The sequence below is a fragment of the Macaca mulatta genome, chromosome 3 (assembly GCF_049350105.2).
Source record: "Macaca mulatta isolate MMU2019108-1 chromosome 3, T2T-MMU8v2.0, whole genome shotgun sequence".
Classification (NCBI taxonomy): Eukaryota; Metazoa; Chordata; class Mammalia; order Primates; family Cercopithecidae; genus Macaca; species Macaca mulatta.
Genome location: NC_133408.1, coordinates 122,861,255 through 122,888,699, shown reverse-complemented (window position 1 = coordinate 122,888,699; position 27,445 = coordinate 122,861,255). Strand labels below are relative to the sequence as shown.

The 27,445-nt window shown below is 38.5% G+C and overlaps 1 protein-coding gene across 1 annotated transcript in view; it reads right to left on the bottom strand.

The window, feature by feature from the left end:
* Positions 1–2,310: 2,310 nt before the first annotated feature.
* The window catches only part of LOC100427418 (uncharacterized), a 79,708-nt gene continuing 54,573 nt past the window's right edge, over positions 2,311–27,445 (bottom strand). Inside the window, 6 exon segments of the mRNA XM_077998182.1 lie at positions 2,311–2,607; positions 2,609–2,660; positions 3,799–3,825; positions 5,183–5,397; positions 5,752–5,791; positions 8,893–9,071. Coding sequence (XP_077854308.1) covers positions 2,464–2,607; positions 2,609–2,660; positions 3,799–3,825; positions 5,183–5,397; positions 5,752–5,791; positions 8,893–9,071 — 657 coding nt within the window. The 3' untranslated portion in view covers positions 2,311–2,463.

Here is a 27,445-nt window from a genome sequence, read left to right as displayed (position 1 = left end):
AAAGTTATTATTGCACACATCTGGCTTTTCTGTCTATGGGTTGTGATGGTTGAATGAGTAATAAAATGCATACATAACTTATAAATTTGTATTTGTTCCACCAATTAAGTTTTCTTGCCATTATTTCAGAAAAACTACTTCATTGTTATAATCAATATGTTTACATAATTTGTTTTCAACTCATTGTAATTCTCTGAAGGCTTTAAAAATTGCAATTATATTCAAAGTATACTTAAACATATTTTAATGAGAATATATAAATTAAATAGAAAAATAAAATCGAAAAGTTTTTTTATATGTTTACAAAAGTCTTTTAAAATATGCAAAATGATCTATTAACTTTAAAAGGTAAAATTCAAGTTATAATTAATATATGCCAAAATTTCATTTCATATATTAACATTTTAATTAAATCTTGTTTTTATAGAGATAACACTATTCACATTGTAAACACTCTATGTCCACCTAGTTACCAATATAAAGAATTGGTACCATGATACACATATGATGCATGCATGCAAATTTAAGGGTAATACGAAATGTTAATATTACAAAGTGTTCCTAAATCACCATCTGCAACTTTTCTGAATATTATGCTAATTGAGTAGCATGGGAACCAGGAATGTGAACAAGAAGAGAAGCATGAAAAAGGATTCTTGGCATTATTGAGAAATGACACTTTGTTGTAAAAGAATCTATTGCATTTATGTTATCTTCAGGGAGGAATTTGGTAAGTTTTGTTCTTCTCATAACCCAGTACTATTTTTCTCTTACATCCTCCAAGAATTCTGAAGCAACATCGTCATAATCCCTGATTTTTATCAACTTTCAAATTAGGTCAGCTTTTCTTTTAAGGATACAGGGAAGAAATACAGAGGTACATTTCCCTAGGACCTGAATAGTGTGGTCATGAGAGTGATGTTAAGTGTTATAGACTATGCTGGACCAGCTCTGAGTGCCACATCCTGAGTGATAAAGGCATCTGTGTGTTCTTTAATACATTTATTTGTGGGTGATTGTGGTATGTGGAGCCCTCTAAAACATCTCTTGCCCAGGTGTATGAAAAGTACTTTATATGTCACCCATCTAAATGTATACATCACACTCTGAGAGAAACTACTGCTAACATTTTGGAGTATTTCCTTCCAGTTATTTTTTGTCCCTTGATTTCACATAGGAGAATATACCTTACATACAGTCTTGTATCTTACTTTCTTGATAAAGTTACCAATGGAAAGAGATCTTCACTGACTGACCATTTGGTGCAGGAATTTCCTGTCAGATGGTCAACCAACCTTATAGAACTACATTCTTTAAACATGAGGGCCAATGTTGCCCGGTCATGGAGGCTTACGCCATGAGCGTTGGAGGAAGGATTATATTGTTTTCCTAATGGAGATGGCAGAAATTAAACATAAGAAGCATTCAAAACAAATAAAGATCCAGAAATATAGCTGAGGCACAGTGTTAGATGCAGTAGAGGATATTCAAATAAATACAAGACAGTTTCTGTCTCTGTAGAGGCCTGCTTACGAACAACTAGGCTGGCTTTGTTCTCAGCAACAAGATGACTGATAGCTAAACTCTAACAAGAAGGATGAGCAGGCCATTGCAATGGATTAACCTGTTTACAGCTCAAATTTACAGTGGAAAGTTGGGATTTTTTGAGATCATATGGTCTTAGAAACTGCTTTGGAAAAATGGTATGGCTTTGTCAATTTCCTTTGTGTTAGTAAGACCAACTACTGTTTACTGAGGATTTTATGGACTGAATAAATACTCCATAGGCATTATTTCATTTAAATTTTCATTTAAATTTTCATTTAAATTTAAAATTTAAATACTCGTTATTTAATTATTTCATTTGATCAATAACTCCATGAGAAAGGTCTTATTTATTCCCACTTTTAAAAGAGAAAACTGAAACATGGAGAGGTTTAGTAGCTGGCTTTATGCCACATGGGTAAGAAGTGGTAGAGATAGAATTATTTCCAGAGGCTGCTGCTATCTAATATTAAGACATAACAGGTAAAACTCTGTTCCTCATCACAGTAGAAGTGGAAAGATTCTTCTGTTGTCAGGTTAGTCAATGATAATCATATTAGTTAGCATAGGTAAGGATGTGCTGCAGTAGTAACAAACCATCAAACCTCAGATGCTAAACCCAACAAAAGCTTTTTCTCATTCACCCTACATGTCCATATTGTATCAGCTACGGACTCTACTGGGCTCTATTTTCACTCTGGAACCAGCATAATGGAGAAGTCACTGTCTGAAACATCGTCAGTTGTGATGGCGGAAGGAAAGACCACTAGAATATGTATTAACAATTAAATGCTTCTAATCATAACTCATCTGTCTGCACTTGTCATGTGACCCACCCAGCCACACAGAAAGCTAGGAAGTATAGTTCTACCATGTGCCTTGAAGACAGAGAGCCAGGGATAACTGGTATCAGCATGATTACTTCAATAGATGTGGACACCATATGACCAGACTTCCATCTCTGCTATTGATATGCTGCCAGCAAGTTCTTTCTGCTGTGGCCAGATTGTAGAGGTCACCCAAATGGCAGCCAGGCAGGCAAGAACAATCTTCACAGTGCTGGCACCAAGGATGGTGCGGGGCTCAGTGGAACAGTGGGAAGAGTCAGGGACCCATGAAGAAGAATGATAAACGCTGTGGGCCAGGAATCATTTGATTACACTTCACGCATATTAACTTATGCAATCTTCACAACAACCCTGTGGGGTAGATCCAATCATCCCCATTTTAGAGATGAGAAAACTGAGGTACAAATGTTAAGTAAGTTCCCCAAGAAAAGATAGCTAGTAAGTGGCAATGTGGGATGCAATCGCTGGCAGAATAGGTCCAGAGGTTATGCCCTACAGAGTGTACTCATGTAGCCACTGAGTACATTCTCCTTCCTGCCTGTGGTCTATGCTCAGAAAGGAATCTGAAAATCATATGCCTGTTTTCAACTTCATCTACCACAATGACTTTAACTCTCTATAGAGTGAAGTTCTTTTTCAAAGACACATCAAACTGTGGCATCTCTCTAACTGTGAAGATGAATGAGCGGCTCTTCATGTGAACCAGAGAAGACAGCCAGAAACCATAAGGTAAAATGCTAAGTGTGGCTACATGTGCCTCACTCTAAGTCAGTAAATACCTGAAGAGAATCACAGGCATGGCTTTATGGATTTGAATGATCTGTGTGTGTATAAACCTTCTTTTTTTTTTTTTTTTTTTGAGACGGAGTCTTGCTCTGTCACCCAGGCTGGAGTGCAGTGGCCGGATCTCAGCTCACTGCAAGCTCCGCCTCCCGGGTTTACGCCATTCTCCTGCCTCAGCCTCCCGAGTAGCTGGGACTACAGGCGCCCGCCACCTCGCCCGGCTATTTTTTTTGTATTTTTTAGTAGAGACTGGGTTTCACCGTGTTAGCCGGGATCGTCTCTCGATCTCCTGACCTCGTGATCCGCCCGTCTCAGCCTCCCAAAGTGCTGGGATTACAGGCTTGAGCCACCGCGCCCGGCCTAAACCTTCTTGATTCTGACTCCACTGGAAAGTATAAACACATCAGTGCCATAACCATTATGAACAGAAAAGGCACAGCCACAAGTAGATGCAGAAGCCAGCATAGAATTGACAAGGAGTTATTCCACTCACTTACCAAAAAGTGCCTCCCAAATCCTAACTCTTCCAAATGACTCCATTTCATTGGTATCCTTAAAAATCCTCTCACCATATAGAAAAGTTACTCATTTATATCCATTTATATCTTTGTTCCATTACCTTGCCCAATTCTTTTTTCTTGAGGTGGAGCTGTAAATATTAGATTTCATGATTCAAGTCTCTGGAATCCAACTTTCTAAATTGTCTTACCCTGGTGGAAATGGGAACACCATAACCCACAGTCAGCTGTTATTCCTGTTGAGACTGACAAAAAGCATTTGTTAAGCGCCTCATAGTATATAGCACTGACCTGGGTGCTGCCAAAGTGTCAGGCCTGTGCACTATGCCATGTTCAGCTCAAACAAACTTTGAGGTCCTCCAAATACACAGCTAAGTAAATGTTTTGCCAGCTTTGAACATTTGCCACCAAATTACTTGCAAGACAAGGTCATTGCTTATTAGGTCTAGGCAAAATTTTTTTAAAGTCAGAATGACCAGTGTTAACCCATTACCAACTGTATTGGTTTCCTATTGCCACTGTAACAAATCTTCATAAACTTAGTGGCTTAAAACAAGGCAAATTGATTCTTTTACAGTTCTGGAGGTCAGAAGCCTAAAACATGGGTGTTAGCAGGACTGCATCCCTTCTCAAGGCTTCAGGGGGTTCCTTGACTTTTTCGACTTCTAGAAGCCCCTCCCTCAATCCCTCCAGCCTCTTGCTTTGATCTTCTCAACTCCTTCTACTCACTCTGAGCCTCCTGCCTCCATTTATAAAGGCCCTGGTGATTGCTCTGGGCCCACCTACATAAACCAAGCTAATCTTCCCATCTCTACCTTCTTTTTTTTTTTTTTTTTTCTTGAGGTGGAGTCTCACTCTGTCGCCTAGGCTGGAGTGCGGTGGTGTGATCTTGGCTCACTGCAACCTTTGCCTCCTGGGTTCAAGTGATTATCCTACCTCAGTCTCCTGAGTAGCTGGGACTACAGGCGCATGCCACCATGCCCTGTATTTTTTGTATTCTTAGTAGAGATGGGGTTTCACTATGTTGGCCAAGTTGGTCTTGAACTCCTGAACTTGTAATCCATCCGCCTCGGCCTCCCAAAGTGCTGGGATTACAGGCATGAGCCACCACGCCTGGCCTCCCATCTCTACATTCTTAATCACATCTGCAAAATCTCTTTTACTCTGTAAGCCAACATGTTCACAGTATACAGGGATTATAATGTGGACTTTCTGTGGGGGGTGAGGGGGACATTGTTTAACTTACCACAGCCACCAAGGTTTTTCTGATATGTGATAAGCTGTATGACACTTTATTCTAAAAATAATTATGTATGGACCAGGGAAGAATTGGAAGAAAGGAAAATATCATGTGTAAAGATCATGGTTGAGAATGTCACAATGTGGTTGGTCTTTAGTTTTAGTATCTGGTGTCAAAGACTTACAGAGTTAATGTTTTTTCTACCTTTTTTTTTTTTTTTTTTCCTGCTGTGGCTGTCATCTGCTTACCTGCACACAGAGGCTCGCTCTGTTGTCACTCCAGAGCTGGGCATCTCCAAGTTTATCTGTTGCTTTGCGAAGGCCGGATGCTTACTCTCATGGATCCAGGGTCCTCTGGCCTGCTGAGCTGGGTTTTGCATGCTGGGTCTCCTCCCCCTTTTTATGCCATGCTTTCTTCCCACTTTTCCTCCTTGTACAGCAAACACTGCACAAACGTTGGGGTCCTATAAAAGAAGTTGAAGGTATTATCCTAGACCTTTCAGGTTGGCAGGAGGTGAGGAGGTGGGCACCTGTTCCACCTGGCCCTGTGTCTTCTCATTACTGGATTTTAAGCAGCCTCCTTGAGTGAGGTGGGGAAACCAAAAGCAGCGTAAGAGCAGGGGCTTCTTTCTGCTCAGTAGATCACCCCTCTCCCCGACCCTCAGGCCTCTTTTTAATCATTCCACCCCCTGGTTACCAGCTACCCAGTCTGGGTGTCACTTATTCTTGCCTCCAGCACAGGAGGACTTGGTAACCTTGGTACATAATAGTAGCCTTTGAAAGAAAAAGCTACACATGAGGCAACTTGCAAATCTAACCTTTTCTGGGATGGGCGTGTAGTTGCAGGAGGAGTTCTTCCTTAAACAAAGGCAAATTTTCCAGTTACACCAGTTAAACTGGTTCTCACACCAAATATCCCAATGAAGAGTTCTTCTTCTGTGCCCCTGGGAAAGGGAGGCCCCTGAAAAGCATGGTGCGCGTGCCTATGCCTGCCTCATGTTCTTAGGACCACATTCCCACCATTCAACAGGCAGAATTTAGCTAGGATGCCAGCAGGGCTTTTTGACGTGAGCATGCAACTATTTGAGGAAACGTTGGAGCTGAGAGAGTCCAAGCCTGGTAAAAACAACATGTATCTGCACAACCTATTCTAGATTATAGGGCTGGGACTAGAGAGAGACCAGTGCGTTATTAACCCAAGGTGCAGATTTTAAGGGAGTACCACACAGTAATCAATTAATCAAGAAAATAATATTTCGATGAAAGCACTTTTTAAAAATCAAAACTAGTGCAAAATATCTACAGTAAACACAACATCAAATTTTAAAATAAATATTAGTAACAATGCCATGCTATACTATGAATTTGGGGCCAAAAGAAAAAAATTAGTAACACTAACCCAAAACATCACAAGTGTTGATGTTTTGATCATTATGGACTTTTATGCACTAATTTTTATTTTAAAATATTGCATTAAAATATCATTTATCTTGATTATGGGTTTTTTTGGGACCCCCTTTAATTTTGTGCCCCAAGGTGAGTGTCCAACTCGCCTCACTCTAGTGCCAGCCCTGTAATACAAAGGGCAGTTTGGAGGCTTTAACTCATTAGAGCCTTAAAACTATTCTCTAAGGTGGACATGGCAAGTATTTTTACCTGCATGTGACAGTAAAGGAACTAAATCCCAAAACCAGAGGCACGACTTGCCCAGGACTACATGGCACATGGTGAAGATGAGATTAAAAATCAGGCCTGCCAACTCTGAATGTGGGGATCTTTCCATGACACCAGAGAGTCTCAATCTCCAGTGTACCAAAAAATAATCAGGAGAGTTGTTAACATTCAGAGTCCTGAGTGCCAAGCACTGAGACTCTGATTCAGAAGGTCTAGGGTGGAATGCAATAGTCTACATTTCATTTAACAAACATACTAGCTGATTTTGACATCAATGAGCTGCCAGCCAGTTGGGGCAACTCCGTAAGGACTCCAGGCAGATGTCCCCAGGCTATGTCTGCAAGAGCTTGCTGTTCTTATCATTCACATTTCCTCTTGTAAGAAGATATCTGTACTTCATGTGGGTTAAAATATTACTTTATCTAGTAAGGGTAACCTCAGCTAATTAACAAATAGCAATCATCAACCCATTATCCCTATTGTTAACCAAGGGAGAGCGTGGTCTTCTTAATCCACAAGACCAATGTACTATGAGACATGAGAGAAGAAGAAAAATCTGAAAAATGAGGGACCACTCCAATTAGATGGGAGTCCTGAGCAATCGTCTGCTTGTGGGCACTGGGTGCATGGGATGAGCACCCCAAAAAGAAACGGAAAGGGACTTCAAAGACCAACTTGGTCTACTTAATAATTTCTCTTGTACTGGTTAGAAATGAGAAGTTAATTCTTTCTGTCAGGGTAGTTTCTAAATCTAGATCGAGTAAGAGAAAGAGTTATAAGAAAAATTAGTACTTTTTACCTAGATGTTTGTGGAAATGGTACCTTAAGTTGACAATGCAATACTATGGCCATAAAGGCATAAGAGAAAGCTGAGCTGAATATGTGACTACAATGCAAGCAACTTGAGAAAGAATCTTGTCAGTGCTGCCAGGGAAGCCTTTCGGCTTGAGGTCAGGAGCATGAAAATCAAGCAAACAAATAAAAATATTTAAATTGGATTCTTAAACCATTCATCTCTGAAAAAATAACATCTAATATTTTCTTTTGTATCAACTGCCAGCCATGTGGATTTTACCAAGGCTTTTCATCAAGGGGGACAATTTCCAGTTACCCCATCCTTAGTGGTTACTGTAGCCTCACATAGCTTGATTCTGGCAAAGAGCATAATTCCATGCCAAAATGAAATGTATTGGCCTGTTTTGTTCTTTGGGCTGTGGGTAAAAGAAGTGGCAAAGGGAGCCAGTTTTCTAATAATTGAATGAAAAGAAGTTGGCCTCAATGAAGTTTTTCATCTGAGGTGTTCAGATTGCCCTCCTTCTCTGCCTCCTGGGATGTGCGTACAGATACAATCTTAATGTAGAGTCTGGGTGGCTATAGACCTGAATAGCAAGAAAATTGTCAGGGCCACCCTCACATTTAAAAATAGTATGTCTTCAAAAATCGCACTTGGAAGATGATTGACTGGACACATACCTCCAAGCAACACCAAGCATGATGTTGAGGTTTTCAGGTGTACTGTCACCGTGCTGCCAGGAGAACACATGAACACTCCTCCCTTACTTTCTAAAATATGCCTGCCTATTGGTTTTGCTCCATTCTTGTTCACTGATTATTTTCCATTGCTCCCTGGATCCCCTATCAACCGGAACAATGGTTCTCAAACATTAGTGGCATCAGAATGACTTGGAGTGCTTGTTAAGCTACAGATTGCTGGGCCCTACCCCTAGAATTTTTAATTTGGGAAGCCTGTGTGGGGCCAGAGAATTTTCATTTGTAATAAGTTCCCAGTTGATGCTGATGCTAATGAAGACTTTGAAAGCTACTAATCTAGAATGATGGTTCTAAAACATTAGAATCACCTAGGGAGCTTTCATGAAAATACTGATGCCCAAGTTTACCCCAGGCCAATTAAATCAGACTGTTTGAAGATGGAGCCTGTATTAGTTTGCTAGGGCTGCTGTAACAAATTATCTCAAACTGAGTGACTTAAAACAACAGCAATCTGTTCTCTCACAGTTGTCGAGGCTGGAAGAACCAATTCAAAGTGTTGGCAGGCCACCATCCCTCAAAGGCTCCTGGGAGGGGGCTGCTTGTAGCTCCAGCGGTGGCCAGCAATGCTTGGCCTTCCTTGGTTTGTAATTGTATCACTCCAGTCTCTGCCTCCACCTTCACATGCACATGGCCCGTGTGTATCTATGTCTGTGTGCCCTCTCCTCTTTTCATATGGATGACAATGACTGGATTTAAGTCTTACCCTAATCCAGTATGACCTTTTCTTAACTTACGCCTTAATTGTAGCTGCAAAGACCCTAATTCTGAGTAAAGTCACATTCTGAGGTTCTTGGTGGACGTGAATTGTGCAGGGGTATTGTGAGGAGACACTGTTCAATCCTGTACAGAACGCTGACTTGACTGTAAGATCCCTGAGGGCCAGATCCATGTGCGTCCAACTGCCTTGAAGAGTCTGGAACAGAATGGGATGAAAAAAAATTTCTTGAATGGATGAGCTGTATACTCTCTACTTCCAATTCACAGTCATCACAACATTACAGACGAAAAACACTCCTCATTTGTCTTAAAAGCTTGTTAAACTAACTGCAGATTCCAAGGACTTTAAAGTGTTTATCTCTATGACTATTCAACTCTAAATTAAAGACCTTTCTTCAAACAACAAAAGATATTGAAGGTACTTCTTTGTAGAAAGACCTGTATTCTGTTCCTCAGGGCATTTTATAAGGAACATACCTATAAATAGCCCAGATTACACACTTCTGAGAGCTTTTAATGATAAGAAACAATGTTTTTGAACTTCCCATTATGAACTGGAAATAATATTTTCACATGAAACAAAAATGCTAAATTACTTAACCGCCTCCCTAGAGTTTTAAGTTTTGTACGGTGTAAATGATTGTTTTCCAGGAATTAAGACCACAGGGGCGTCTCTTTAAAATGCCTGCGATGCAAAGCAGGAGGCAGGATGCCTGTCGTCTGAACTTCAGTTGGAGAGGTGATTATTCATGGGTTCGGGGTGGGGGTGGACTAACATGCAAACCACAAGCCCAAGCCAAATGTGGTCACATTGGAAGGTGTGGTGTGGATTGTCAGTCAGTTGGAAATCAGAGTGAGTGAGGTTTATTTTGGATGAGGTGGCATCTCAGGATCACAATCAAAATTGTCCAGATGGCTTTATTTTGGATCCGTTATGCTAATATCGGATATGGGGGAGGTTTTGGGGGGTTCTTTGAAGATCACTCTGTGACCCCCTGCAGTGGCAGTGGATACAGTGGAACATAAAACTGAACTCAGGATTAGGAGCCCTGGATTCTAGTCTCAGCTCCAGCACACAGGATCTCCGAGATTACTTGCAGTTTTTAAGTATACTGATGCGGGGTATACAAATGTAATGAATGTCTAAATTCATGTATCTCGCTTTGTGTTGCTGCATCTGCTTTACAGAGGTATCTCTTTTTTTCTTTTAAAGCAGAGAGGTTTGGTTACTCATTTAGATTTTTGGAAGTATTTTCTCATCAGTGGATTCTGGCTTTGACATCCTTTTTGATTAAAAAAATTTCTTCTTATATTAATCAGGAACATGATAATGTTTTAGAAGTCATGAAAATATCTAAGTGTTTTTGTAACATTTATGATATTTTAAAAATTCTTTCTAACCACATGCTAATAGTTATGATAATTTCCAGTTTTCTTTCTTAACCAGAGGCAGTGGTAGCTTTTTAACGTGACATTGTCTTACTTCTACCTTGAACCTCCTTCTCTACCAATGAACTGAGAGGACTGAAATCATCAGGGCATTTCTGAGCAAACTGTCAACTTTCTGAGAACTTGAAAGTTTTCTCACGTCTTATTAGTTTATTTAGTCATAAAGATTCTTTAAGATAAAAACCAAACACAGTCAAGTGTATGTGACAGATGTTTCTGGGATTTGGGCTAGAGGCACAGGCAGGAAGGGAAGCTGCCAGACAAAGGCAGGCCCATATTTACTGCTACGTTTTCCTGTTTTTCAGTCTTTGCGTAAGGAAAGAGGTGCCCTTCCTGCATGAGCGATGCATGTCTTTGCTCTCTGACAGCGGCTGCACCTCTTCTTTGAAGTTATTCTCTGGCATGAAAGATCCACAGTAATATATCTGAAGTCTAATTCTGTCCAGGGAAAAAGTTCAAACTGAAGGATAATTTTTTTAACTGTAAAGAAAATTGATATTTATGGAGCACCTACCAAGTACAAAAGGAGTGCTGCGTGTTATTTCTTTTAGTTCTCATCATCGTACCCTTTTATAGACAAGAAAAAGAGGCACACAGCTAGTAAGTGGCAGTTCCTAAGTTTGAATTCAGGTGTACAGATTCCACTTGTTTCTTGGAAGCCCTTATTTGGGTTGCCCTCAGTGTTTACATGGCCTTTTTTTTTTATGACACTCATTTTTCTATTTGGAAATATACATAACATAAACTTAACCGTTTTAGCTGTTGTTGAGTATAGATTTCAGTGGCATTAAGTACTTTCACATTGTTCTGCAACAGTCACCACCATTGTCTCCAGAATGTTTTCATCTGTCCAAACTGAACTCTGTACCCATTAAACTGTAACTCTCCATTCCTCTCTCCCTGCAACCCCTGATAAACTCTATCTACTTCCTGTCTCTAGGCATTTGACTACTACAGGTACCACATGTAAGTGGAATCATGCAATATTTGTCCTTTTGTATCTGACTTATTTTACTTAGTATAATGCCCTCAAGCTTCACCCATGTTTTAGCATGTATCAGGGCTTCATTCCTTTCTTTTACTTTGAGACAGAGTCTCACTCTGTTGCCCAGGCTGGAGTGCAGTGGTGTGTTCACAGCTCACTGGAGCCTTGGCCTCCCAGGTCCAGGTGATCATCCTGTCTCAGTCTTCTGAGTGACTGGGACTACAAGTGTGCACCACCATGCCTGACTAATTTTTTTTTTTTTTTTTTTTTGTAGAGACAAGGTTTCACCGTGTTAGCCAGGCTGGTCTCGAACTTCTGGGCTCAAGCGATCCACCAGCCTTGGCCTCCCAAAGTACTAGGATTACAGGTGTGAGCTACTATGCCTCATCCATTCCATTTTAAGGGTGAATAATATTCGTGTGTGTGTGTGTGTGTGTGTGTGTGTACACCCCATTTTGTTTATTCCTTCATCCTTCAATGGAAATTTTGGTTGTTTCCATCTTTTGGCTATTGTGAATCATGCTGCTCTGTGAACATGGATGTACAAATATCTGTTCAAATCCCTACTTTCAATTATTTGTGCTGTATATTCAAAAGTAAGAATGCTAGAGCATTAGAATGTTTTGTTTGTTTTGAGATGGAGTCTCACTCTGCCTCCCTGGCTGGAGTGTGGAGTGTAGTAACGCAATCTCGGCTCACTCTAACCTCTGTATCCTGGGTTCAGGTGGTTGTCGTGCCTTAGCCTCCCAAGTAACTGGGATTAGAGCCACATACCCAGCTAATTTTTGTATTTTTAGTAGAGACAGGGTTTCTCCATGTTGACCCGGCCCTGCTGGTCTCGAACTCCTGACTTCAAGTGATCTGCCCACCTTGGCCTGGGATTACAGGCATGAGCCACCATGCCTGGCCTAGAATGTTTTTTATATATATATGCATATACATATATATACATACACACACACACATATATATGAATGTTAATTGAAGCTACCATACTCTCAAATACATTTTACAATTTTTTGAAAATGCATTTCCTATCCAAGTTACCAACTTTTTCATTTCTCTGGGTGATACCAGCGTACTTCCAGCTTTCCAAGCTTGAGATCATGATGTCAACCTTGGACGATTTACCAGTGCCATTCTCCTATAGTCTGTCATATACTATTGTTTATTTCTTTAAAGTATCCTCAAGATTGGGCTATTTTCATTAACTCTGCCATAACCTCAGCCCAAGTCTGACCACTGTGGATCACTCCAAAGGCTGCTTGATACAGCTCCATGCTTCCAAACCGTTTCCTACCAAACCTCCAATATCATTGTCAGAGTGATTTTCCTAAACACCTGCTTCATCATGTCACTCCCCACTCAAGAATCTACAGTGACATTAAGTTCAAGGTAGTAAATGAATTGATTCCCTCTCATCTGTGCAACATTATTTTACATGTCTTCCTTGCCTTCTTCTCTACTGGAAGGGCTCTCTTCAGTGTTAGTCTTATAAGCCAAGCTATTTCCCTAATCTATGCCATTGCTTTCTACTCACGTAATCTCTCAAAACCATTTCCCATTGCTCTTCAAAACATATAGGTTCTCCATTTATTTCCTACATGTATTAGTTTTGCTTCCCCCTAACCACATGCTAAGCTTCTTGAGTATAGGATCTTTGTCCTGTACTTTTTGTGAGAATCCTAAGAGTCTGGACAGATATGTGCTTGCTGGCTCATGAAATAAGACAGAGTAACAGGAAGACACAAATTGCAAAAGGTAGAGACAGAGTTTATCAGAGCCCTTAGGAAGAAACTGCTTTACACCCAGGAAGAAATCTCTTGTAGTGGTTGTCAAATACCAGAATAGAAAGAGTTCAGCTTAAATAGTTCCTTATGCATCTTTTGCATTGTGGTGTACAAACTCGGGCCAGTGAATTTTCAAGGCAAAATGCTACCCAGGTGAGTCTGTTTCTCATTTTAAATAATTCTGAAAATATGTGAAATACTTAATAAGTGTTCCTGCTCTTCTCCTAAGCATTTTGATTACATGCAAACCCTAGAAACACAGCATTCTAAGAAATTTGAAATGTTCTTACTACTATAAATTTTGGGAGCTTTTCTCAAGTAGCTTTTTCGTCCAGTTAATAAAAAGATTTTTTTCCTTGAGAAGGGCTTAGGAGGAACAGTTTTACACCTTATAATAATTTCATAAATGGATAATTTGACACTAAGTTGGGAATACAAATCATTTTTCTGTAAGCAGACATGACATCCAGAAAGTTAACCCCAGAATCTGGCATGCCCTCCTCTTACATTAGCACATGGGTGTTAAAATCACAACATTGACCAATTCAAGTTTAAGACCAGAATATGTCACAGAAGGTCAGATAAGTGAGAGCTACAAAAACTCAGAGAGATAATGAGAGAGAAGGGGGAGGAGAGAGAGCAAAAGGAAAAGAGAGAGGGTGGGAGAATAGCACTGGAAGAATATTCTAATGATATTTCAAGCCACAGAAATATTGTGAAATTTTATGAATATGTCACAGAAGGTCAGATAAATGAGAGCTACAAAAACTCAGAGAGATAATGAGAGAGAAGGGGATGGAGAGAGAGAGTAAGAGGGAAAGAGAGAGGGCGGGAGAATAGCATTGGAAGAATATTCTAATGATATTTCAGGCCATAGAAATGTTGTGAAATATAACATTAATTAAAGGCAACCAGAATTTTTTGGTTATGAATAATGAATAAATAAAATCACGCAGCCAAATTAGCTCATTTCCGTCTCCTATTTATAGACATTGTATTTAGATAGACTTTTTCACAAATAAATACCAAATGTGGAGCTAACATGACTGAAAGCATCTCTACTCTCTGTTCTCTTTCACCGCTCTTAGGTGAGTCAAATAAGCTCTCAGGGACTTTACTTCAAACTGATATTTTTCTAATTCCTGTTAATGCAATCTGTAAGGCAGACATTAACAATGTATTTTGAGGACTCCTGATAGTAGAGTGCTGTTCTAGCCACTACTGCAGTTATGAAAGTTAAAATTTAAAAATATCCACCATTATACCAACATTTAATTAACAATACTCTATCACTGCCAGCACCAGAGGACCTTGAATAAACTATTGTTGTGGCTTGGTTGATAGACAGCTTGTCAGGAAATGATCAGTATTGGCCATGATTTAGGGCTAATTTCATGGATGTTTTCCAGTTCCCGTGATCTTCCTTTCCCCTCTTCCAAACAAAAGTGCTTCTGAAAATTTCTGTTTAACATCTTTCACTTTGAATAAAGAAAACACAAAACATACCCCTTGCAGCTGGTATTGGTGAAATTACTTCTCTGGAGAGACCAGCAGATGAGGGTCTTGTTTGAGAGGCACCAGGCAGAGGTTTCATTCTGTATCAGAGACCACACTCAGACCTGCAACCTGAGATCTGTCTCTCCCCCTCCCTTCACCTACCTACACACACATACACCATCTAAATGAACACAGATGGCTGGCACCCAGAGTAGGCATCTAGGAAAACAGCTGCAGGCCTCTCTGTTTGCTGTCATTTCATTGTACAAACAGACAGCCTTCGAGATGCTGGTGTTGTTTCTTAATCTGAGATCCTTCTTGTTTGGAAGTTTACCCACTTCCTGTTGAGAAATACAGCAAAAGCATCAGAATACCGAGAGCTCGATTTGACTAAAACCAAACATTCATTTTGACTCGTTAGATAGTTAAAATCATAGTCATAGTACACTCAAGGTATACTAACTCATGTAGAGGATTATATTTAATGAAAGCCATATATTGAAACAATCCATGTCAGTTCCTACCTGGCAATACATGTTCTTCCTTCAGAACTGCATAGCATCATCTGATGTATTTGTTTCTCTGTGTGAAATAAATTAATTATTCAAATGTAATATAAAAGAGTGTAAAGCCAAACTTCACAAATGCTGAAAAAACAATCTACATTTTTATACCTCCCCCCAATCAAATGGAACATATGTTTTCTCCTATTTATTTCTGTATAAAATATGTAAATAATTACCTGGATTTGGAGGACATAATTATGAAGAGGTTGATATCTAAAAGGTTATTACCGATTTATAGAACTCCCTAGTTTAATAGAAGACAGATTTAGGAATAAGAAAAAAAAATTGCTTTCTCCAGGAACAATAAATGTTTCAAAGGGGAAACGTAAGTTTTAAGAGTAATTTTTATTAGACATATATAGTACAGTTTGTGAATCTAGGAGGTGTTTCTCATTTGAATGATTTCTAGGTAATAAAAATTTTGTAGAGATATCTCACACTTTGTAGTATATTTTATGTGTCTCAAAATGCAGTGATTAAATTTCATTTCAAGGGCATTTTTTAAAGTCTGAATTCCTCAATTTCCCCTCATGGATTTATAATTCTCAGCCTGAAGATTAAATAACATATTAACAAGTATAAAATCTTTATTTAAGCAAGAAATTGAGCTTAATTCTCCCTGTCATGTGTGCATATTCTTCCTTGGTCTCCTATACACACACACTCTGTCATACACACACTTTCTACGAATTCATCTAATGTTAAACAATGTAATAATGCTTAATATTAGTATGATTCTGTGTAATAAAAATTAAACCTTGCACTGGGAGGATCTTAATACTTCAGCTTCACAGGTTGTTCAATTACAGTTGCAATGTATTTATGTAAGAGTAATCTAATTTTCAATATTCAGAGGATGGCATGGCTCAGAAAAAACAAAAGAAAATCTAATTTTTTTCTTTTAGGAAAATTTTAATTTACCAAGTCATTCACAAAAGCCTTAATCACACCTTAAGCAGGATTTTAAATTATACAAAGCTTCCTAACTTGTGGCTTTTCATAAAGATTGGCCCAGTGTCAATAATTCAAAGATCAAATGTTTTCAGGAGTGAAAAACAAAAAGAAAAAGAAAATGGTGCATGCTTAAATTGATACATGTATTTAATAACATCCTATAACCACATACACAAACCTGTACCGTCTGTAATGTCTCACATTTGTTACTCCTTTTAATCTGACTTACAGTTGAGGACCGCTTTATAAGTAAGACTGACTTTCAGACATAATAATAGCCAAAGACTTCAACTTCTGGCTAAGATGGAGTAACGTGGACTGGATTTATCCTCCCACCCTGAGCAACTGGAAAACCGGACAAAAAATGTGAAATAGCAATTTTTAGACATTGAACAGTAGGGAGCACAGGACTCTCATCCCTGAGAGAAGAGAAGCAAACAAGGTGAGTCCTATGATTGCACCAGTTTAATGACCAAAGTATTTCCAGACTGGGAAATGACAAAGATGAGGGAACTAAGAGATGACGGAACTAACAGATGACGGAACTAACACATGAGGACTTCAAACACTTATTATATTCTCTATGTGCTCAAAATTTTAGAGAAAACACAAGCCTTAAGAAGAGAGAAATGGAAGATATAAAAAGGATCCAAATAGAACTTTTGGAGATGAAAAATACAACATCTGTAATGAAGAGTAATAATCGCTAAAATTTAATGAATATTGACAAGGTGACAGACCCTGCACTGAGTGTTTTACATGCAGCACCTCATTTAACTACAGTCTTTCCCCTATAAAGCAGGTCTTACAGATGAGGGTGCCAAGGATTAGAAAAGATAAATAATTGTACATTGTAGAGCTGAAACTTGAAACCACATGGCCCGCCTGCTAGGCTCATGCTTTTAAGCAACATTCCTATTGTTTATAGCAATGCTTGCCATAAAATATAATTTAAAGAATGAACCTTATCTATAGATGGTTATTGAAATTCATAGAGAATCTCACTAAAAATGACACGTTGCTTTGTGTGGGTGTGCACGTGCACACGTCTGTGTGCAAGTGTGCACACACACGCTTGTGTGCATGATGTTGGTATAGATTTGCTAGAGATCAGATAGGTTTTTCTGAGAGTCTTATAAGGTTTGAGATGGAGAATGATTGAACTTATTTATATTCTGCTGTTTTCTCAGGAAGATACGATAGAGATGAATTGAGGGAAACTTGCAACTTAATGGTAGAACAAAACAATATGAGATTGTTCAGAGCTTTTTTCTTGCTGTTAACGTATTCTGCAACTGATACTTCAAGTGTGCCAATAATAAGAAGAAGAATATAATACTAGCTAAAATTTATCAGATGATTGTTGTGTGTCCTGCTCTGCTAACATACATGTGTTTCCACATTTAATTCTTTGAAATAGCTTCTATTCTTATTTATAGCGTAGAGGAGCAGCGAGATGTTACCTGAATTGTCCAGGTAACCCTGTAACCTTGACAAGGTTACACAAACAAAGGTCATACAAAGTATTTCTTGTAGAGAATCATTCTTGAAAATGAGTTTAATAATAGTTTCTGTCCCATTATAACTTTTCTGTGCAAGACATTTATTTTAATAGTTTTTCTATAAAATCATTTTATATAAAGATTATTTAATAGACTAGTCTTAACTATAATAGACACTATCCAACTGATAAAGAATGAAAGCACATGGATTTTTCAAAAACCAAAATGTCTTAATACTCTGGTGTGAATACCTCAATGAAGTAATCATATTTGTTCTCAAAAGTACCTTAGCTTAAATAATGGGTTTATCCTGAGATTAAAATGTTTCAGCTTCACAATTTTTGAAGTCCACAGTTATGTCAAGAAATTTGTGTTCCTGAATAATGCCTACATACCTCATTCAGCCTAGTATCCTCATACTAAGACTATTAGGCAACAACAGTTATCTGCCACCTTTTCATTACCTGCAAGTAGGATAGAAAGTCCACTTGAGTGACCATTTCAGGTCACAGAATAAGTCATTAATAAAATTGAGACTGAGACGCTCATAAGTAAGTTATTGCTCTAATACTCCAACCCTTATAAGAGCTACTTTTCACTCACAGAAAGTGAGTAGCCCTGTGCTGGGTGGCAGTTGGCTGAATGTGACTCACAGCGGGCAGGAGGGAACTGTGTGAGGGTTCCTTATGTGTCTTGAACAAAGCGAGTCAATTTTATTTCAACAAGCATTTACTAAATGTGATGCTGTGTACATTCTAAGTCCTGATGCTATCCTACTACTAAGTCCTGATGCTATCCTAATTGTCTAAGCCAGGTGTCTACTTAACAAATAAACAAACAAGTCAGTTGTGCCTGTTTAAGTTCCAACTCTATCACATAAAATCAGGACTTTTTTCCTAGTAGTCACTAGGCATAGAGTGGAAAAACAAACATTTGATCTTATTGTGGCAGTCACTTGTAGGCTAGATGCATTGCTGTTGAGTAGATCAGGAACCAGTTCCTACAATTTTGATTTCATGGGCTAGGAAAAGGTTTTGTTTTTTATTTTATTTTATTTTTTTTGTTATTATTATACTTTAAGTTCTAGGGTACATGTGCACAACGTGCAGGTTTGTTACATATGTATACTTGTGCCATGTTGGTGTGCTACACCCATCAACTCGTCAGCACCCATTAACTCGTCGTTTACATCATGTATAACTCCCAATGCCACCCCCCGCCCAATAATAGGCCCTGGTGTGTGATATTCCCCTTCTCGAGTCCAAGTGATCTCATTGTTCAGTTCCCACCTATGAGTGAGAACATGCGGTGTTTGGTTTTCTGTTCTTGTGATAGTTTGCTGAGAATGATGCTTTCCAGCTGCATCCATGTCCCTACAAAGGACACAAACTCATCCTTTTTTATGGCTGCATAGTATTCCATGGTGCATATGTGCCACATTTTCTTAATCCAGTCTGTCACTGATGGACATTTGGGTTGATTCCAAGTCTCTGCTATTGTGAATAGTGCTGCAATAAACATACGTGTGCATGTGTCTTTATAGCAGCATGATTTATAATCCTTTGGGTATATACCCAGTAATGGGATGGCTGGGTCATATGGTATTTCTACTTCTAGATCCTTGAGGAATTGCCATACTGTTTTCCACAATGGTTGAACTAGTTTACAATCCTACCAACAGTGTAAAAGTGTTCCTGTTTCTCCACATCCTCTCTAGCACCTGTTTCTCCACATCCTCTCCAGCCCCTGTTGTTTCCTGACTTTTTAATGATTGCCATTCTAACTGGTATGAGATGGTATCTCATTGTGGTTTTGATTTGCATTTCTCTGATGACCAGTGATGATGAGCATTTTTTCATGTGTCTATTGGCTGTATGCATGTCTTCTTTTGAGAAATGTCTGTTCATATCCTTTGTCCACTTTTTGATGGGGTTGTTCGTTTTTTTCTTGTAAATTTGTTTGAGTGCTTTGTAGGTTCTGGATATTAGCCCTTTGTCAGATGAGTAGATTGCAAAAATTTTCTCTCATTCTATAGGTTGCCTGTTCACTCTGATGGTAGTTTCTTTTGCTGTGCAGAAGTTCTTTAGTTTAATTAGATCCCATTTGTCAATTTTGGCTTTTGTCGCCATTGCTTTTGGTGTTTTAGACATGAAGTCCTTGCCCATGCCTATGTCCTGAATGGTATTACCTAGGTTTTCTTCTAGGGTTTTTATGGTATTAGGTCTAACATTTAAGTCTCTAATCCATCTGGAATTAATTTTCATATAAGGAGTAAGGAAAGGATCCGGTTTCAGCTTTCTACTTATGGCTAGCCAATTTTCCCAGCACCATTTATTAAATAGGGAATCCTTTCCCCATTTCTTGTTTTTCTCAGGTTTGTCAAAGATCAGATGGCTGTAGATGTGTGGTATTATTTCTGAGGGCTCTGTTCTTTTCCATTGGTCTATATCTCTGTTTTGGTACCAGTACCATGCTGTTTTGGTTACTGTAGCCTTGTAGTATAGTTTGAAGTCAGGTAGCATGATGCCTCCAGCTTTGTTCTTTTGACTTAGGATTGTCTTGGCAATGTGGGCTCTTTTTTGGTTCCATATGAAGTTTAAAGCAGCTTTTTCCAATTCTGTGAAGAAGGTCATTGGTAGCTTGATGGGGATGGCATTGAATCTATAAATTACCTTGGGCAGTATGGCCATTTTCACGATATTGATTCTTCCTATCCATGAGCATGGTATGTTCTTCCATTTGTTTGTGTCCTCTTTTATTTCACTGATCAGTGGTTTGTAGTTCTCCTTGAAGAAGTCCTTTACATCCCTTGTAAGTTGGATTCTTTTGTTTTGTTTTTGTTTTGTTTTGTTTTGTTTTAAATTGGAGACCAATATAGATCAAGTAGAATAAAAACCAAAGAACAAACCACCATCAAGTATCACTATCAACACATATTTTGTTTAACATCAAATAATTAGTAAGGGTATAATCTTTTGTCCTTATCAGAATAAAGGATAGTTACTTAAATTTAATAGATTTAGTTTCATGAAATATAATTCATTTAATTTTCCCTGTTTTTCTCATTTTTTCATGAACCATGAAAAACCTTGTCAGTCTGGCACCCCTTTGCAAATAGGAGTTTAAGAACCCTTTCCACAGATCAATTTTAGTATCCATGATATAAACAACACTGGACTAGAAAAAGAGAGGTGCAGCCACACACCCAGGGAAGTCTTGAGAATGCAGTGTCAGCAAAGGGGACACTGGCCTTCTGATCAGGCCTAAGTCTCTTTGGTAGCCGCATCGAAGGCAGGTGGCTCTCAGGGCCAAGTGGGTCCTCTTTGTATATGAAGAACAGCAGCATGTGAAAATGCTGTGATTTCACTATTTACTACTTGTGTTTTTCATGAGTTCAAATATTAAGGAAATATGTCTCATGAATGTACCTACCAAATAATCAAGTCTATATGAACTTCACTCAGGCCAGTCATCATACATCTTTTTTGGATCACAGACTGCTTTGAGAATCAGATGAAAGCTATGAACTTTCCTCCCAGAAAACTGCACGTATGTGTCCACCTAAGAATATTTGGTGCATATTCCAGGGGGACCTCTGAACTCCATAAATGGATTCCAGTTTAGAGATCTCAGCTTCAGTGCATGAAGGGATTTGAGGTCTTCACCACTGCTATTCCAACTTATCTGTGCTTCCTTATACTGCTTTAGTTTCTACTTAATTCTCAAAAAGCCCTTCATGATTATCTTTGCTGCAGATTCTTCTCATATCCTCTAGCACATGCTCCTAGAGAGGAGGTTAGATTTTCTTCTTGGCTCCTGGATTTCACTCCTTCCAGCTCCCTGTCAGGCCTGGACTACATTTGGCCATGGTCCTGAAAACCTTTCTAGCTCTTACCATCTTTCCTTCAAAATCCGGATCTTGTTCTTACTCCTTTTGCCACAGGTTTATATCTAGCTACAACTGGACTTTGTGAAAAAAAGTCTCCCTCTTATAATGAAATCCCAAAGAACCAAGATGTTACCATCAGTTAACCTTCACATATTACTGTAGCCTAAAGACTATTGTGGTGCTCCTGCCATGAGATCAGGCTTATTGAATATCATTACAAGTTGGAATCAGACCTAAGGTCACTATTACCCCTGTGCACGGTCTAAGTAATGGCCAAGATTTTCAGTTATTGGGTAGAGCTAGTCTGTCCCCTCTAGTCCTGATTTACTCTTTTCTCCATCCTCCCTTGCCAGAGAAGTCTCAGTAGGTCTGAAAGTTACGACGACATCCAGAGTTGATGTTAAGTCCACTTCTCTATATGGAAATAAATAGTCAAGGCAGGTTTTAAAATGTTTTCTCACTGACCTTTAGTAATATTAACTCCTACTTAGCAAGGAGTGGATCTGAGCAACATATAATTGGCTAGCCTTCTTTAACTCTCTGATTTAGGGCATCTTAGTAGTATATAAACCTTTCACCAAAAAAAACCCCAATCTTATTTTGATTAATCATTAACTTGAGGCTAATGAAGATTGTTTCACAAAGTTATTGAATTCAATGATGATAAGTACATCACTTAATGTTAAGAAAGACTAAAAACCATCCTAATGTGGTGGATATCAAGCTGCCATTGAGCACACTGAACTATTTTAACTAAAATGTGTTGGATGTTTAGTACATAATAGCTCAGTAAACATGTTATTGTTATCATTATTAGGTGTGCCAAATATACTAAGGGCTTCATGTGAATTATTATTTTTTAATACATTCAACTTTTACTTTAGATTGAGGTGGTATGTGTGCAGGTTTGCATAATGCCGATGTTTGGGGTACAATTAATCCCATCACCCAGATACTGAATATAGTACCCAATAGTTAGTTTTTCAACCCTGACTGTCTCCCTCCCTCCCACTTCTAGTAGTCCAAAGTGTCTATTGTTATAACCCATGTTTATATCCATGAGTACCCTGTGTTTAGGTCCCACTTACAAGTGAGAACATGTGGAATTTGGATTTCTGTTCTTCTGTCAATTTACTTAGGATAATGGCCTCCAACTGCATTCATGTTGCTGCAAAGGACAAAATTTCATTCTTTTTAATGGCTGCATAGTATTCCATGATGTACATGTGCCATATTTTCTTTATCCAATCCTATGTGGACTATTTTATTTAATTTTCAGAAATGCTCTCTGAGGCAAGCACTATTATCACCAGTTTAAAGTAAGCTTAGAGAGGTTAACCTGCTTAGGATCTTCAGTAGAGCCATAAATCAAATCCTGATTCTGGGGCCTAGGCTCTATACCACTGTAGTATATGCCATCTTTATTATACAGAAAATTTTCCTTGAAATATCCTCTCAAAGTAAATGCAGATCTTTAAATAAGGCCTTCATTCACTTGCTGTGGATAGGTAGTGGCAGTCTGGAACACTGGTAAAGACTGCAGATCCTGGAGTGAGTCAGACTAGGTTTGATTCCAGGCTGTACCACTAACCAACTATAAGACTTATAGCATATACATTTAATTCTCTGTGCCTCAGTTTTCTATTTGTAAAAACGGATCATGATACCGGTCTCACAAGCTTGTGAGAATTAACACATGTAAAATGTTTATAATATTCCCCAATGTACAGTAAATGTTCAAAAACACAAGCTACTATTATTTGGGTTATGTCAAAATAGCCTAATACATTCTCCATTCCTTTATTTTCTGATGAAAGAGTAAATTCTAGAATAGAAAAACTTCTCTAGCCAACAATTTCATGCTCAAATTCACTAATATGCTGCAGTAATTGATTCAACACATGTTTGCGTTCCTTCTACATGTAAGGCATTGTGCTTGGCACTGGCCATCTTGTTCTGAGGTAGGGGCCAAATGAATGTGGATGAGTTATATAACTTCACCATAAGCTGCATTCTATAATAGGTGATTGATTCTGTTTCAGTCTGAGAAATGGCTTGCATCTCTCAGTTTCTCTAGGGGCCCCTCCCTTTATCAGGCCAATCTAAGACCCAGCAGTGCTGATTCCCTTAAATAATGATTGGTCTTCTAACACCCAAGCATTGATCAAGTGCTGCATAAAATAACCTGGATGGTCAGCAACAGAATACACTGGTCATTATTTCTCTACTAGAAGCATAAGCTTATCTTTAGACATGCAGGGTCTCCAAAAAGGCTATGATCAGCTCAGTTGTTAAAAACATGCCTATTTAGTGAGTTGTTAAACTCTTTGATCCCCATTATAACCTCCAAGGACCTATCAATCTATATGCTATTCTGTTTTATAGTTATTATTATTTTGAACAATGAGAGTTTGGCGCCTGAGAGCTCTGGAACTCTGTGTCTGTTTGAATATAATAGCACAGACTTGAAAGTAAAAACCTGCTTGCTATTCTGAAAGCCTCTTCTTGCTGGTGGCCCAAGTCACCACTGCAACTTTTTTTCCCAGCAGGCAAAAAGCTATGATTACCTTTTGTAGGAGAAAAAGGATTAGTCTAGGAAAACTCACCACTTTTGTTTTCATCTCGGAGACTGCATATCATGAATTGCATAAGTCACTGAAATGAATAAATCATTGAGAGAAGCTAGTCCATGTCCCTGGAAGTTTCTATTTCATCTTTTCTTAGATGTCTGTTGTGCTGAAGTAACACAGGGTTTCCTAAACCTTAGCCTCATTTTTTATTTTTAGCATCAGAAAGACCCTTATTGACAGGGCCTTTATGAAGCATTAGAAAATTCCAGGGCCAATAGATATTCTGAACAGAAAGTGCTGACTTGAAAATTCCCTAAACTGAGGATTGCTGCCATTACAGCTGCGTGAGCACTGACAATAGTTGTTGGTAAAGTGCGTGGGGTCATGGTTCACCATGACCTTTTCTTCAGCTAGAAGAGTATGGGATGACTGACCACAGATACAACCCAGATACTGTGGTACTGCCCAAGTATCCAGTTCACAGAGATCCTGCAGTGCTCACAGCTGCTCACTTCCTATTGGGTTGGCCATGGAACCCATGGGTATATGTCCTTTCTGTTTTCATTTCCCTGCTGCAGGTAGTAGTTCTTAAAAGTTCAGGAGGAAACGATTGCCTTTAAGGGTCTGACGAAGCTTGCACTTTCTTCTTATACATATGCACATATGGAGAATATCTTGATTACAACTTCAGGGAATTTGAAAACTTTCTGAAGTCCATGTCAGCACCCCCTGGGGTCCAAACATCACAGGTATGCTGTTTGAACAAGTACAGTTCCTGGAATTTATTTTTATGGTTTTCACATCATATCCTTTCCTAAAGTGACCCCTTTTCTTATAGAATCTGCAACTCTTGTCTTAGAAAAACTACAAGCAGAGACTCCTAAGCAAAGCTTGATGTCTAAATTCCTCTTCCCCACTTTATTTTTTCCCAGTTAGATTTTTTCAAAAACTTTTTATTACAGAAAATTTCAAACATATAAAATAGTATAACAAATCCCCATGTGCTCATGAACTGATTCAACAATTACCAGCTTATGGCCAATTTGATTTCATTTATGTATGTACCTCTCCTCATATTACTTCATCAATTAGTTACTGAAGTATACCATACGTTCTTTCCTTATTATCTTGAATCAAAACCTATATACTAATCCTTTTCTAAATACCTTATTTACATAAGAAATCATGCAAATTATAAGAACAGCTACAGTACCATTTTCAAACCTAAAAAAATCAAGCAATTCCTCATATTATCATACAGTGTTCATATTTCCAATGATCTCATAAATGTCATAAAAGTGCTTTAATGGTGCATTTGATTATATCAGAATTCAACTAAATTTTCCATGTTATGATTTTTTGGTATGTTTCAGAAGTCACTTTTAATCTATGAATTCTCTCTCCCTTTCTTTCTGCTTCTAATTTACTTGTTGAAGGCACAGGTTGGTTTTCCTATAGAATTTCCTTGAGTTGGGGTTTTGCTGGTTGCATCCCCATGGTGTAGCTTAATAAGATTTCTTGCATATGTTTTTCTTCTGACTGTATTTCACATAAATTATTAGCTGGACCTAGAGATTTCTTGGATTTAAGTTTGATTTGTTTGTTGAGGCTAGTTCGTCAAAGTAGTGGTGGTTTGTATTTCTATCAGGAGTTCTCTCTCTTTTATTTATTTATTTTTTTTGAGACAGAGTCTCACTCTGTCCCCCAGGCTGGAGTGCAGTGGTACCATCTCAGCTCACTGCAACTTCTGCCTCCAGGTTGAAGAGATTCTTCTGCCTCAGCCTCCCAAGTAGATGGGATCACAGGTGCACACCACCACGCCCGGCTAATTTTTTTGTATTTTCAGTAGAGACAGGGTTTCACCATGTTGGCCAGGCTAATTTCGAACTCCTGACCTCAGGTGATCCACGCACCTCAGCCTCCCAGAGTGTTGGGACTATAGGGGTGAGCCACTGCACCTGGCCTTATGAAGAGTTATTTCTATTTGTGAGATATTTGTTAGCAGCTATTGTTAATCCATTAGTTCATGGAAGGTTGTAAAATAGTAATATTATAATTCTATCATCTCTTCTTTATTTATTAGCTGTAACACTTATTCAAAGAGCTATTTTCTTGCATTTCCTATTTTGTTACTGTTTTAGTCTGTTTTGGCTGCTATAACAAAATACCATATACTGGGTGGATTATAAACAACAGAAATTGATTTCTCACATTTCTGGTGGCTGGGAAGTCCAAGATGAGAGTGTCAGAAAATTCAGTGTTTGGCGAGGGTCCACATGGTAGAAAAGGAGAGGAGTCTTTCTGTGGTCTCTCATAAGGGAACTAATCCAAACTCTTGAGGGTGGAGGCTTCTTTACCTAACCACCTCACAAAACCCTCGCCTCTTAATACCATTACCCTGGGAATTAGGATTTCAACCTGCGAATTCTAGGGGTACACAAGCATTCAGACCATAGCAGTTACCCATTGGCATATAATATATAGGGAAGGTGGGATAAATACTTGATTCTTTCCCTTTGTTTACCTATTTTCAAAATTATGAGTTGGCTTGCATTCTCCAAAGGTGACCATGGATTTAAACATATTTGATCAGTTTTAATCCATTGCAGTTTTTATCTGAATTGATGCACTACTTATCCTATTTCTGGTCATCTGAAGTCTCTTTATTTTGGTTCCTGAGTCCTTTTGAAATGACCATAGAAGTCTTTTGATAGTTTACTTGATATCTATAGGACAAGATGTTCCCAGGTCATCTTGTATATTTCTTTTCACAGAATCAGCCACTTCTCCAAAGACCTCTGGTTCTTTTCAGAGGGAACTTTTATTTGGACACATTAATCTTACTTCTGGATGTGTTCATTGATTAAGGCAAGTCTGGATATGGGCTTTTAACATTCTAATAAATTAATTGGTAAGAATATGTTTGGAGTACTGATTAAATGGTAAGACACACCTATCTTTTCTGTGATGTAATTAAAATATTATGGCCTTTTCTTGGTCATTACATATGCTAAATTTTATATGATCGTTATATTCTAGACACACTGTTAGAAAACTTCAAAATGTCACCTAAGGAAACTCCAAAATTTAAATGTCAGAGGATGGTCCAGTCCTATGTTATTACAAATGCTATTATCAGGTAATGGATCCCACTTATTAAATGTATTTAATATACTTACAACATCTAGTGATGCTGTTGAGAACTGCATCTTCAACAATTCTACAAGGTCAAACAGAGCCTACCCATTTGGGGATTTGCAATTAGATAGACGGGATGACAAGGGAATTAGGAACTTGCACATGTAATGGTAAGCATTGAGAAGCGGTACGAATATCTGATAAAAATTCAAGAACAATGTTGAGTACAA